The following is a 12,905-nucleotide window of genomic DNA, read 5'->3' on the forward strand; positions in this document are numbered from 1 at the left end:
CCTGGGGGTGGTCAGGCAGGGCAGCTGGGCAAGCGCTGGCTGGAGAGGGAGAGCGACGTGCTGGCCCTTTAAGGGGGCGGGGTGGGGTGCGGGGAGACGGAGCCAGCGCAGCAGCAGCAGCCCCGGGAGCAGCATCGGGACAAAGGGCCGAGGCGAAAGCGGATCGGAACCCGGACTGGACCTGCTTGGCTTAAGGAACTCCTGAAGCGGAGTGAAGCAATCGCGCCCGGAGGGTGGATCGGGTGGGCGGAGGGAGGGAGAGAGTCGAAACCGGTTTCTAGTTTTGCAAACAAAGAGGAGGAGGAGAGAAAGAAAGGCGGAGTTCGGGATTCCGGTTCTGGTTCGGCGCCGAGTTATTGCCCTTGTGTGTGCAAGAAGAGGCCAGATCCAGACCCCATCGCACGTGGCGCAGGGAACGAGGAGCAGCGATCCATCATACCAAACCAAATAAAAGACCCCCCGGTTCCTTTCCTGGGTTCGGACTGCACGTGGCGCTAGTCCTCTTGAGGCTCGGTTCTGGGCAGGCTTCGCACCGAGCTCTCTCTCTCTCTCTCTGCCTGCCCCTCCCTCTCGGTTTTTGGTTCAGCGGTGTGTGGGGTTTGGGTGGGGAAGCCCAATCCGGTGCTGGGGCTACTTCTGCCCTCTGGATCCAACCCGGGGGTCCCCACCACGTGGCGTCGGGGAAGGAAAAGAAGACAAAAGGAAGACTCGCCAAGGCAGGAAGCGGAGTCAGCGATTCCGTGTGTGTGTGTGCGGTTGATCCGCGCTCTTTTTCCTTCTCGCGCTCCGGTTCCGATCCGGTTCGGATGGCGGCGCCTTGCAGCCCAGAGAGCGGCCCCCCGGCGGCTGCGGGGACGGGGCCCCGGGTGTATTTCCAAAGCCCCCCGGCGGGAGAACCGGCCACAGAGGAAGAGGAGGGCCCGGTCCGGCGCCAGGGGCGGGTGACGGTGAAATACGATCGCAAAGAGCTCCGAAAGAGGCTCCACTTGGAAGAATGGATCTTGGAACAGCTGACGGTCCTCTATGACTGCCAGGTAAAAACTCCGAAATCCTCTCCTCGCGCGGGTTTCCCCACAATCCCTTATAAATTAGCTTCCTTCCATCATTCAGGTGCTAGATCGCGGCCCCTATAACCCAGACCCACTTTATGGCGTCCCCTTAATGTGTGTGGCGCCTGTACGTGCATTTCAACTGCTCACTCAATGAATCTTGTTCCTACAGTTGCAGGCTTTGTGCTACTCCCACCCCACAAAAATTACTTGTAATAATTTCTTTTTTAAGGTCTCTGCCCCCAGGAGCTTGCTCAATCTTGAGGAAGGAAAAGGTTTATGGACCCCAAAGTATATCCTATGCCCCAATACCATCTTGATCTGGAGGGCAGGGCTCCTGGTCACATAAACATAACCTTTACAATAATATTATTTCCCATCACAGCAGTACAAAGAAAGTGGTGGATAACAAAGAATGAATGAGACGCTGTCTAGAAAGGCAGGCTTGACTTTCAACTCCATGCCCCTGCCACCTCCCAAAAAAGTCCCTGGAAATCTTGACCCTTTTATGTTGGTGTCCCCCAAACCCACTCTTCCGGAGACTTTAATGTCTCCAGCTCCTCCACCCTGTTACATCCTCCTTATAACCCAACTTAGATCCTAGATCAGCTCATGCAGCCTCCTCCCACCCCATCTTGTCTCCCCATATATGCTGCCCCATATATATATATACCCCATATATTACCCTCCAATGCAGCCCGGGTTCAGGGAGTGGCTACCCAGGCACTCCCCCTCCCCCGTTACCTGGTTCTTTTGTCATCAGGTATTGTGCAGGCTCTGAAAAGGGACGTTGAGGACTAGTGCCCCGCAGAGTGGGGGTCTCGCTCCTTGGCAAATTCCACCCACTGAATCTGGGGACCGTTTCTAACCCAACTTACACCCCGTATGCAGCCCCTGCCCCGTCCCAAGCTTCAGGCCTTCCACCTCTCTGCAGCCCCAAGAACAAACACCCTTAGTTTCTGGACGGCCCCCCATTTCCACTGAGTGGGCCTGATGCCACCCCTCCCATTTTTTATTCCTCCCCAAGCCCACACTTGGGTGCTTGTTCCCACCCTCAGAATCACAAATTTGTAATTCCAAGGCCTGCGCCTCTCCAGAGAAAATGGTTTCCACAGACCAGAAAAAACTCTTTCCCCAGCCCCCCAAACCCAACTTTTATTCATTTATATTTTAAAAGGGCATTATCTAGCGATTTTTGGCTCATCAGGGCATCTTGTGTTCACTCAACCACCCACCTCCCCTTATCTCCGCTGGGCATTTGACCCTGTGCCAGTTTTCCTCTTTCCGCTTGCCAAATTTTGGAGCGTACGCTTCAGAAGTGACCACATGCCCAACAAAATGCTTCACCCTCTCCCTCCCGCCCCAAGATTCTCCTGTTCTTCTTCCCTGCCCTGAAGACTGGAGAGATGGTGATGCCAGGATCCCTGCTTTTATTCCCCACCCCCTCCAACTAATGGTGACGGTCACTTAAGGTCAGAGGTACTCAAAGGCCTTCATGGGGCCTGTGTTCGAATCCTTCTTTTCCCCAACCCCTCTTGAAAAAGAGCAAGGGGAGGGAATTATCCTCTCCTGATTTTGCAGCATTGTGGGTGGGTGGAGGGATTGTGCCGTGGGGAGTGGCGTCCCCCACCCTCTCTGCTGTGCATGCTATGCTGTTCTGGGTTTGGAAGTGTGGCCTTAGGCCGCAAAAGCAGCTGTCTCTTGAGAGGAGCAGCTGTCTTTTAAGATACGGCTTTTATTTTTCTTTCTTTAATGCTGCAAGATGCTTGTTGCCAGAAACCTTAAGGGGAAAATGGGTGGGTGGGATTGAAAACAAGTAGGGGTGTGGGTGGTTGATGGTGCTAACCCTGCCCCCCCGGACTTGTGGCCATGGTAGCATTCGAACGCGAGACCAGTGTCTAATTTTTTTACTGTCCAGGCCGCAGCGACAGGATCAACTTTCTGTCTGCCCTCTCCTTGTGTGTGCCTGCGCGGGCACACACACACACACACACACACCCCGCCTGCCAAATGTCATCTGGCAGCTGGCCAGCCCTCTTACTGGGGTGGGGGAGATTTAGCCGGCCATATGGGGCTTGCGTCTGAGTAGGCTAATGGGGCAGTAAGTAGCTAGTCGAGAGGGTCCGAAGAGGAGCCACTGGGTTCTTGCAAAACAAAACACACACTAGTTGATTCACAAATGCCAGGGGGAGCGTGTGCGTGACCCAGTTACCTTTGCCCTTGTTCTGCGGCTGGGAACGTACCTCAGCTGTTTGAATTCTCCTCTGCATCCCTCAATGACTCCCTTGTTACCAGGCTGCGCCTTTCGGCTGGAGGTACCAGTCAGGGCAAGTCCTGCGTGGATTTAGCAGAGAGCTTAAAGGAGCTTAGGGTTGCAGCCAACGCAGGCCTGCTCAGAGTAGACTCGCTGAAATTATTATTTATTAGATTTTTATACCGCCCTGCATCAGAAGGTTTCAGGGCGCTTCGCAATATTAACATGAATGGACTTGCATTGCTCAATGCCTTTTATCTGTTTCAATAGGTCTGTTCTATAGTAGGATTAACCCCACTTACAACCCTTAATCTGCAACCCCTAGCCCCACTTACCTGGGCGAAAGCCCCACTTAATTATTATTATTATTAGTATTATTATTAATCAATTACATTTGTATACCACCCTGTACTCAGGTCTCTGGGCTGTTACAATGTAACATTACAATATAAAAACACAAAATAAATAATAAAAACAAACAAACCCCTTTATTGGGGGTGTTCCCCAACACATTTTAAAAGGCCATTGGATGTCAGCCAGCCAAAGGCCTGGTTAAAGTGGAACGTTTTCTCTGGCCGCCTAAAAGTGTCTAATGAAGGTGCCAGTGGGGCTTGCTTCTGAGTAGACTTGGTTAGGAGCCAGCTGCTGGGATTTCCAGCTGTTTTTGGACTACAGTTCACATCATCCCTGGCCACCGGTCCTGCTAGCTAAGGATGATGGGAGTTGTAGTCCAAAAACAGCTGGAGACCCCAGTTTGGAAACCCCAGGACTAGATGATCCTCAGGGTCCCTTCCTACTCTCTGATGCTATGAGTAGCATGTATGGGAAACATTTCAAGCACATGGTTCCTCCCCCCCCCCAAAGAATCCTGGGAACTGTAGTTTGTTACAGGTACTGGGAATTTCAGCTCTCTGGCAGGGGAAACTACATTTCCCAGGATTCTTTGGAGGAAACCATGACAGTTAAAGTGATACAAACATGCTTTAAAGGTGTGGTTGCGGATGCCAAACTCTTCTAAGATGGTGCCTACCATCCATATTTTGTTTTCCTCCAAAAGTGACTTCTAAAACTTTCAAAACTGCTGTCCAATAAATAAATGCTTTACACAACAGGTTGTGGATCCCCCCCCCCATTTACTCTAACTGATGAACTGACTAAAAGTCCTCTCAGGGAGGCCTCTCTGCTGCCCTAAAGCCTAGGGAATTAAGGTCTGCCTCCAGTTTCCCACAGATTGCCTATAACTCCCTCTAATAACAAACTCTGGCTAGTGAGGAAAAAAGATGAGGGTTTTGGGGGAACCCCAAGGTTTCCAAATGTACAAAGAAAAATTGTGGGGAACCTAAGACCGCACCCCACCCACCTCCCCAAGCAACGCAAGAGTTCCTGTTGGCATGGGGTATCCTGAAAAGGGCATGGCTGGCTGGCCGGCCACGTTTTGTTACCACTCTTGAGTACCTCTTGAGTGCTAAGCACTGTACACAGGACCAAAGCCTGGTGTATAAAGGCAGCAGAATTAGGTGGTTTGAGAACATTTTCTGCCTTGATGACGTGCATCGAAAGGGGTATGTGGAGGAGGGCATTGAAATGATCCGTTCTTTCCCACCTCCTTTTTCAGTGCCAATGTAGGATTAGGCCACAGACTGGCATCCTCCGGACCTAGAAGGTTCAACTGTTCAACTTTTAAAACAGTTGAAGTCAGGAAAGGAGGGAATGACAATGATTAATCACATGCCCACCCACCCCGCCCCCAGCACAACCTTCCCAGTTAGGGACTAGAGGGTGGAAGCCTTAACATTGTAGCTGCTTGAGGGGGTGTGTGAATGCCTGCCCCCAAATGAGCTGAACCCCAAAGGGGTGTGTGTACACACACAAACAAAACTTGTAGCAGATGAGTGTGGCAGGATTCCAGTCCTGGGAAGTCTGGAAACAAAATCCTCGATGACAGCCCTCTCTTTGAGAAGGCAGAGAGAAAACAACTTCTTACACCCAACTGTTCCTCGAATTGCCTCTGTCTATGGGGCAGGGAGATGCCCTTTTACTAGACACCTTAAAAAGGTAAAGGGACCCCTGACCATTAGGTCCAGTTGTGGCCGACTCTAGGGTTGCAGTGCTTTATTGGCCGAGGGAGCCGGCATACAGCTGGTCATGTGACCAGCATGACCAAGCCGCTTCTGGTGAACCAGAGCAGCGCATGGAAACACCGTTTACCTTCCCTCTAGAGCGGTACCTATTTATCTACTTGCACTTTGCTGTGCTTTTGAACTGCTAGCTTGGCAGGAGCAAGGACCGAGCAACGGGAGCTCACCCCGTCGCGGGGATTTGAACCACTGACCTTCTGATCGGCAAGGCCTAGGCTCTGTGGTTTAACCCACAGCGCCACTCACGTCCCTACTGGACACCTTACTAATGATGAAATTATATGGAGAGGTAGGTAGGGGGGTGAAGTACTCCCCCCCCACACACATAGCATCCTAAAAGGGGTCGTGTTGCTCCTGTAATCTGAACACTGCAACTCTGCCATTTATTATACAATTTGAGTTCATTTGAAGAGTTCATTTGAATCTCGCACTCTCAGCCTGCACCCCCGCCAATCCACTGCCCTGGGTAAGGTTTTTACATGCAGAACTCCCTTCATGCTCCAGCTACACACACACACACACACACACACACACACACACACACACACACACCCCTTCGAACAATAAAATGACTGGATTCCTGGCAGGTTCTTCTCTTTGTCTTCTAATAGGAAGAGGAGATTCCGGAGTTAGAAATAGATGTTGACGAACTCCTGGACATGGAGAGTGATGAGTCTCGAAGCGCCCGAGTGAAGGTAGGAGCTGTGAAAGCTGGGTTGAAAAGGGGGAGGGTGTCCCTTCCTTCTCCACAGCCCCCCCTAAAAAAGGAGGGGTTGAGAGGAGGGGGCCCTCCCATGCGCTGCCTGGGAAGACCAGATGCTGTTTTCGCACGATGGCAGCCAAGCAGTGGGTGGGCTGTTCTGGTCAGCAATCTGGAGACCATACGTATCTGCCAATATTTCTTTATATATAAATAAAAAGAGTGGCCTTCTGTTGCTGCCATAAACACTCAGGATTTGGCTAGAGATTAAGGGTGAGTTTTAGACTGGGATTTCTATTTTCGGAATGTATCAGAAATGGGGAACCTACAGATGTCACCAGGCTTCCATTAGCCCCGCTTAGCGTCTCCAGTGGGTTTGGGGGTGATGGCAGTACAGCGACTTATCTGGGGGGGCACGGGTCCCCCCATACCTGCTCTACCACCAGGCTGTGGGTCTTCCCCTAAAAATTTACGATCCAAGTCCTCATGGTTCTCAAAATAGGAAAATGGGAATCTGGTTCATGTGGAGTCAGATTATTAGTCTATCTAGGTCAGGGCAGCCAGCACTGGCTGGCAGCTGCTCTTCAGGGTTTCAGATGGGGTTCTCTCCCAGCCCTGCCATTAGGGATTGAACCTGGGACAAGGCCTGTCCCTCGATGAGGGCTTCCCACTTGTCCAAACCTTTGGCATCTAAATTTATCTTTTATTTTTCCAAAAAACAGGAGCTCCTGGTTGACTGCTACAAGCCCACAGAGGTGAGTGCTTGCTTGCCTGCCCTGAGTCCACCCCACCCCGCTTTTCCCATGACCCCTTAAATGCTCCCACATCCTTCCCTTCGAGAAGCCCCCCATGTCCCAGCCCTCCTCCCTTTGCAGCTGCTTTTTTGGCAGATCAGGAGAGCAGCAGCAGCAGCTGTCTCTGCCCAGCGCCAGCTCCCAATCTTCTCCTGTTCCTTCCTTCTCTCACAGCAGGGAGGAGAGTCCCCTCCCATTCCGGCACCTGTTAGGGGAGGAGCTGCTCAGCTGTCTCCCCTCCTCACCCTCCCTTCTCCCCTGGCAGAGAGATTTCAGGGAAGGATCTCAACTGCCACAGAAAGCCGCTGGTTTCATCACAGAACGGGAGGCGTTGCTTGCGTTTGTCGTTTCTGCCCCCACGGGGTAGAAGTTGGCAAGAACTGTCTTGCTGGATCAGGCAGCTCAAGGGTGGGCAACCGCAGGCCGTGCTGCCTGGCTCGCCGAGGCCTCTTTGTCTGGCCCTTGGGACGCTCCCCAGGCCCTGCACTGGCTTGGCTCCCCCTTCCAGCTCTTCTGCCTGGCTGGAACAGAGATCATGCCTCTTGCTTGCCTGGCCGCAGTGAGCTGTCCTGGTAGGAGGCTCTGAGTTTTGTGGGGCTGGGCTCTGCAAAGATAGAGTCTGTTGCCCCATGCACCCATGGGCATATGGCCCTCAGAAGGCGACTCCCTAGGAAATCGGCCTCAGGGCTGGGAAAGTTTTCCCCATCCCTGGCCTAGATTCCAGTGCAGTTCCTGGATTTCCAGCAAGTTAAGAAGCCGGCAAGCCAGGGCATGAAGGCAGTGCTCTCCCTGCCCATTTGTTGCCTGAGTTTGTAACACTCCAACGTACTGCATCTGAAGCTGGAGGCTCTAGAGCCTTTAAAGCGAACAACAATGAGCAAAGAATCACTTTGCTGTGAATTACAGTGGTGCAGCAATGAAACTGCCGGCACATTTGCAAAGCTAACCAGGGGCCAGTATGGTTTCAAATTGGATGGGGGAGCGTGTGTTGTGATTGCTGCATTGGAGGGGGTTGGACTGGATGACCCTCGGGGTCCCAACCCTACAACTCCCCTCCCTGCTAGTTTTTATCAGCCAAGGGAGGCACGGGTCCAGGGCGCAAGTGGTTGCCCTGACCGACCCAGACGCCTTGTCCACATCTGAGCCTTACTGACGGGAACTCCTCCGACACAACAGGACCAGGCAGCGCTCTGGGCACCCCGTGAGATTTCATCTGCTTTAAGATCTCGTGGATGCCATTGATTTTATTTTCAAAATGCTTTGCCAACAAGTCTGGCCAGACTGTAAGAGTCCCCTGCACCACCTGGAAAAGTTCTGCTGGATGGCACAATGAGGATGCAATGGAGGCAGCCAAGTATGCCTTCTTTGTTGCCTCCACTGCCACTAAGTAGGCTCAAGTATGAGCCCTCACCAGTGTTTGATCTGAATCCTTCCATGCAGATACCCCTAGAAGTTCACCAGCAGGATGCAAAGATGCCTGCCAGACTTTGTTCATCCCCGGTGCCTGCATTTCAGGGGTAGACTGCCTCTGTTTGTGGAGGTTCTGCTTGGATGTAATAACACATTTAAAGCAGAGGAGAGGAACTCTTCTCTTTTTTAATCTGAGGGCCACGTTGCAGGCTGTACCTCAGGTTAAGAACTTTGCTTTAGGATGAGAACAGAAATCACGCAGCGGCAGCTGGAGGCCTCAGGTTAAGAACAGTTTCAGGTTAAGAACAGACCTCCAGAACAAATTAAGTTCTCAACCTGAAGCACCACTTTAGCTAGTGGGGCCTCCTGCCGCCGCCACGCTGCCGGAGCGCGATTTCTGTTCTCATCCTGAAGCAGAGTTCTTAACCAGAGGTACTATTTCTAGGTTAGCGGAGTCTGTAACCTGAAGCGTATGTAACCCAGGGTACCACTGTATAAGCAGAGCCAGAGGCAAAAATGGACAGGGCAACAGATGTGTACATTCCAGCCACATAAGACCAAGCAAGCAAGAAGCATTTTCATAGTTCCAAGTTTCCTCACCCGCATTAAAACCTTCTGGGCTAATGGGTATCTTGTGATGCAAGTTCCAAAAGTTAATGATGCACTGAATTATTGGGGGGCGGAATTAAAATACGCAGCCAGCTCGAGTCTACAGTTGTCTACACACTGTATGTTTAAAGCGCCCAATTCCTCCCCCCACCCAAAAAAAGGAACTCTGGGCACTGTAGTTTACCCCACACTGAGCTACAATTCCCAGCACCCTAAACAAACTAGAGTTCCCAAGATTCTTTTCCCCCTGTATGTATGCAACCTAAAAGGGCAGATTAGAGATCCGGTGCCTATGCCTTCTGCGTTGACTCTGGGTTCCTTGCTAACGCCCCACCCTTTCCTTCTCTCCCCGGCCTCCTGTCGCCCACCAGGTTTTTGTTGCCGACTTGTTAGACAAGATCCGTGGGATGCAGAAGCTCAGCACTCCACAGAAGAAGTGACTTGCCACTGGTGTGATGATCTCCCATCGCTGCCCTCCTTCCTCTTTGGAGAGTTTGTCATTGAGACTCTGGCTGCTGGCTGGGTTGGAGAGGGAGAAGGGAGCTTTTCAGGGGTCCAGTGGAGAACCAGCTACTGCCCTTATAAGAGAAGACCTTCCCTTTTCGGTGGGATTGCCTTGATAATCAAAACCATCTGGACACCTTTTTAGCAATACCAAGCTGCTCCTTCCTGTCCGTCACCCTCCTCCACCCGTGAGCGTCAGAGGAGGGGAAGAGGAACGTCAGTTTTCCAGGGGAAGAGAAAGAGGGGTAGGATCCTGAGAAATCCCTTTTTTTTTTTTTTTAGAATGTTTGGGGTTTTTTTTTTTAATTATTTGCGTTTTTATATAAATTTAATAAAAATGCTTTGAGAACAAGGGTCTGGTTTCTGCTTTAGGGGACGGAAGTGTGCGCCAGGGCAGACAAGTGTTTGTGTACGTGTATTTTAACAAAACCTTTTCACTTTTAAAAAGAAGAGAAAGCAGTGTTATGCAAGCAAGTAGTGTGGCAGGCCTTGGGGGTGAGAACTTGGGTTCAGATACTTACTTGACCAGGAAAATTAACGTGCAACCGTGGGCAAATTATTTCGCCTTAGCCTACAGCAGGCATAGGCAAACTTGGCCCTCCAGATGTTTTGGGGCTACAACTCCCATCATCCCTAGCTAACGGGACCAGTGGTCAGGGATGATAGGAGTTGTAGTCCCAAAATATCTGGAGGGCCAAGTTTGCCTGTGCCTGGCCTACAGTCTACCTCGCAGGGTGGTTTTTATGATGAAATAGAAGGGTGAGGAGGGGAGAGAAAAGAGGGCCGCAGCCGCTGTCTTTAGTAAAATAGTCTGTAAAACTGAATACCCGCTTCTCGCTTATTACCAGTACTAGTAAAAACTAGTTTTGGAGATTTTTGGTTTGCTGGTGAATTGGGAGGACATTTGTGTCACTCCCTTGCCGAGTCTGTAGGACTGGAGTGGGGGCGGGGGGGAGAATCCAGGTTCAACTCCCTTCTTGGCCAGAAAACGGAATAGTGACCATGGGCAAGTCACTTTCTCAGCCTATGACCTATCTTGCAAGGCAATTGTTGGGCGAGGAGGGTGGAGAGTGCTATGGACACTGCTTTTTGCTCATTGAATATGAATGAAATAATACCCACTTCTGGCTTATCATTGTCACCCATACTAGTGAAAAACAGGAGATTTTTGGACCAGCTAGGCTGGTGAATTGGAAGTGAAGAGGAGATTCTGTTCCCCGCTCCCCAGTGGGCCTTCTTCCCCTTCCTCACCGCCTGCAGCAAGTATTTTCAACCAAGTGCATCTGCAGACCAGGCCAAGTGCAGAGTTACAGGTCCCCCAGTTAGCAACGCTGTCCCTGGTGGGGACGCAGCCGGAGCCTCCCCCTCCCCTTCACTTGTGGCGGGGCTGAACTCAGCAAGGAAAGAATGTCTTCTGGGGCCTGGAACTAATCGGGCTTCGTGTTTCCTGCCTGAAGTCACCAGGCAAGTTTCGTGTGTGTGTGTGTGTTTTGCGAAATGGCCTGCCCTGGCCTCCGGAGCTGGCCCCGGCCTGATTTTTCCACGTGGCTCTTCTTTCCAAACCAAGATGGCTAAGAGGGGTTGGCACTGGCCCCAGAGGGGAGGGAAAGGAACAGGGAAAGCAGGCACCAGAGCCACAGCCTTGCCACAAAACACTACGTGGTTCCCAGACTGGGCAGGGCAGGGCGAGAGAGATGCTGTCTCGAGGGTGGAGCAGTCCTCCTGGATGCTGCGCCCGCAAGCTGCATCTTGCAAGGCTCCCTTTGGCTCTCTGCCGCAAAGGGCGTGGTTGCCTTTAAAGCAGGTGCCTCATTTCCTGGAGCTGGAAGAAAGCCAGAGTTCGCTTTCTGCCAGCAAGCACAAGCTCCCCAGTTTGAAGAAAGAGGCTAAACCAGGGGTGGGGGGAGCTGTGGTCCCCCAGCTCTCCTTGGGCCCCAACAACCCCATGGCCAGGGATGATGGGAAAGATCCAAGAACATCTGGAGGGTCCGGCAGGTTCCTCACCCACAAGCAAACCCAATTTATCACTGTGGCCTTGGCAGAATTTGTTTTTATGAAGGAGGGGTGGTTTAGTTCTCTCCCGCACACATACTTTTTCCTGCTTTCCCTCCTTGGTTGATGCAAGGAAGTAGTTTGCTTGCAAAGCCACTTCTGCTTCTCTGTGCCAAGAAACCATAAAGGTTCACTCATGTGCCACAAGGGATTCTGCTGCAGCACCTCACAGTGGGCATAAGCCACCAACCTAGATGGCTTTAAAAAGGATTTGACAAATTCAGAGGGTTAGGCTACCTGGCCATGTTCTCCACTGTTGGGAGGCCATACGCCCATGAATGCCACCTGCAGGAAACCTCAAGAAGGAAGAGTTGCTGTTCCACTCAGATGCTGCTTGTGGATGTCCCACTGGGGCATTTGGTTCGCCACAGAGAACAGGATGCTGGGTGCTAGATAAGCCTCCGGCCTACTCAGAGACAGGTTCTTATGTTCTTAACATCCTAGGTTGTTTTAATTTTATTTTGGGCATGGGGCGGGGAGCAACTTTCTAACCCTTATGGCCAAAGGATGAGTCTTGAAAGTTATGTGGTGAGAATCACACTGAAATCAGGGTGTGGGAAATGGCAATGCTTTCTATGCTCTAAAGGTGGGGAGGGGGAGTTGTGCCTTGCTAAATAGGATTTATTTTTTATTTTTTTGTTTCTCCACAGCCCTGGCAGGAACAATTAATTATACCACACACAAAAATCACTTCGCTGGCATTATTTATGGAGGTTGCAAAATTAGGCACAAATGCGATTTGTAGGGGTTGGTGTTTTTTTAAGTACAGCGTGCGCACACACTGTCTCAACTGTTCTTCATGCTGAACAAGGGAGGCTGGAGAATGGTCTCTTTGCAAAAGGCATTCTGGAGCTAGTCCCTCTCTGTCAGGGAGGATAAGTGAGTTCCTCACAGCAACCCATCCTGCCTCTTCACTATAGCCTTCTGCAGCAATGCTCACAACTGTTCATTTTCACAGTAGACAATACTGGCAGGGCCCCAGCAGCATTCACACTGGTGGTTTCACTGGGGGAGAACAACCCCTCGCAGTTTTCTGCTCTGCAGTGCAAACTTATCTGTTATATCATGTTCTCACCCTGCTTCACAGTTCACAACTTTCATGGCTCGTTTATTCAGTACAGGTTGTCCTGAAACAAACCCAAATTGCACTACAAAGTCGGCGCATGCTTCAATTAATTAATTACACAGGTTGTTGGGAACGTGGCTTCACAAATCCCCATACGCCTCTTGTGGAGGTCCAATGCCACAAGCACAGAAAAGGCCCCCAGAATCCCTTGAAGTCTATCACAAGGGGATTCTGGGATGTGCCGCCTACAGCAAAGCACACGATATTCTCCAGAGGTTGCTTTCCCTTGGCAGGTGGACAGGACCAGACTGTGGGCAGCACAAGGCCCC

The 12,905-nt window shown here is 51.3% G+C and overlaps 1 protein-coding gene across 2 annotated transcripts; it reads left to right on the forward strand.

Annotated features, from left to right (window-relative positions):
- Window positions 1-85: 85 nt before the first annotated feature.
- PPP1R14B (protein phosphatase 1 regulatory inhibitor subunit 14B) lies at window positions 86-9,811 on the forward strand. Of its 2 annotated transcripts, XM_053368061.1 has the most exons (4): window positions 87-1,034; window positions 6,053-6,136; window positions 6,864-6,896; window positions 9,326-9,811. In XM_053368061.1, exons 1-4 carry the CDS (start codon window positions 807-809, stop codon window positions 9,392-9,394), a joined length of 414 nt encoding a protein of 137 aa, XP_053224036.1. In that variant the 5' UTR covers window positions 87-806; the 3' UTR covers window positions 9,395-9,811. The 2 variants fall into 2 exon arrangements, with proteins under 2 accessions (XP_053224037.1, XP_053224036.1); XM_053368062.1 differs by lacking the exon at window positions 6,864-6,896 and having other exon boundaries at window positions 86-1,034.
- The last annotated feature ends 3,094 nt before the right edge of the window (window positions 9,812-12,905 follow it).

The sequence above is a fragment of the Podarcis raffonei genome, chromosome 16, assembly GCF_027172205.1.
Source record: "Podarcis raffonei isolate rPodRaf1 chromosome 16, rPodRaf1.pri, whole genome shotgun sequence".
Lineage (NCBI taxonomy): Eukaryota > Metazoa > Chordata > Lepidosauria > Squamata > Lacertidae > Podarcis > Podarcis raffonei.

Excerpts from the sequence above, each read along its gene's own strand:
- PPP1R14B (XM_053368061.1), top strand. The coding sequence starts at position 807 with ATGGCGGCGCCTTGCAGCCCAGAGAGCGGCCCCCCGGCGGCTGCGGGG. Across the intron at positions 6,137-6,863 it reads CTCGAAGCGCCCGAGTGAAG|GAGCTCCTGGTTGACTGCTA; the intron begins GTAGGAGCTGTG and ends TCCAAAAAACAG. Across the intron at positions 6,897-9,325 it reads ACTGCTACAAGCCCACAGAG|GTTTTTGTTGCCGACTTGTT; the intron begins GTGAGTGCTTGC and ends GTCGCCCACCAG.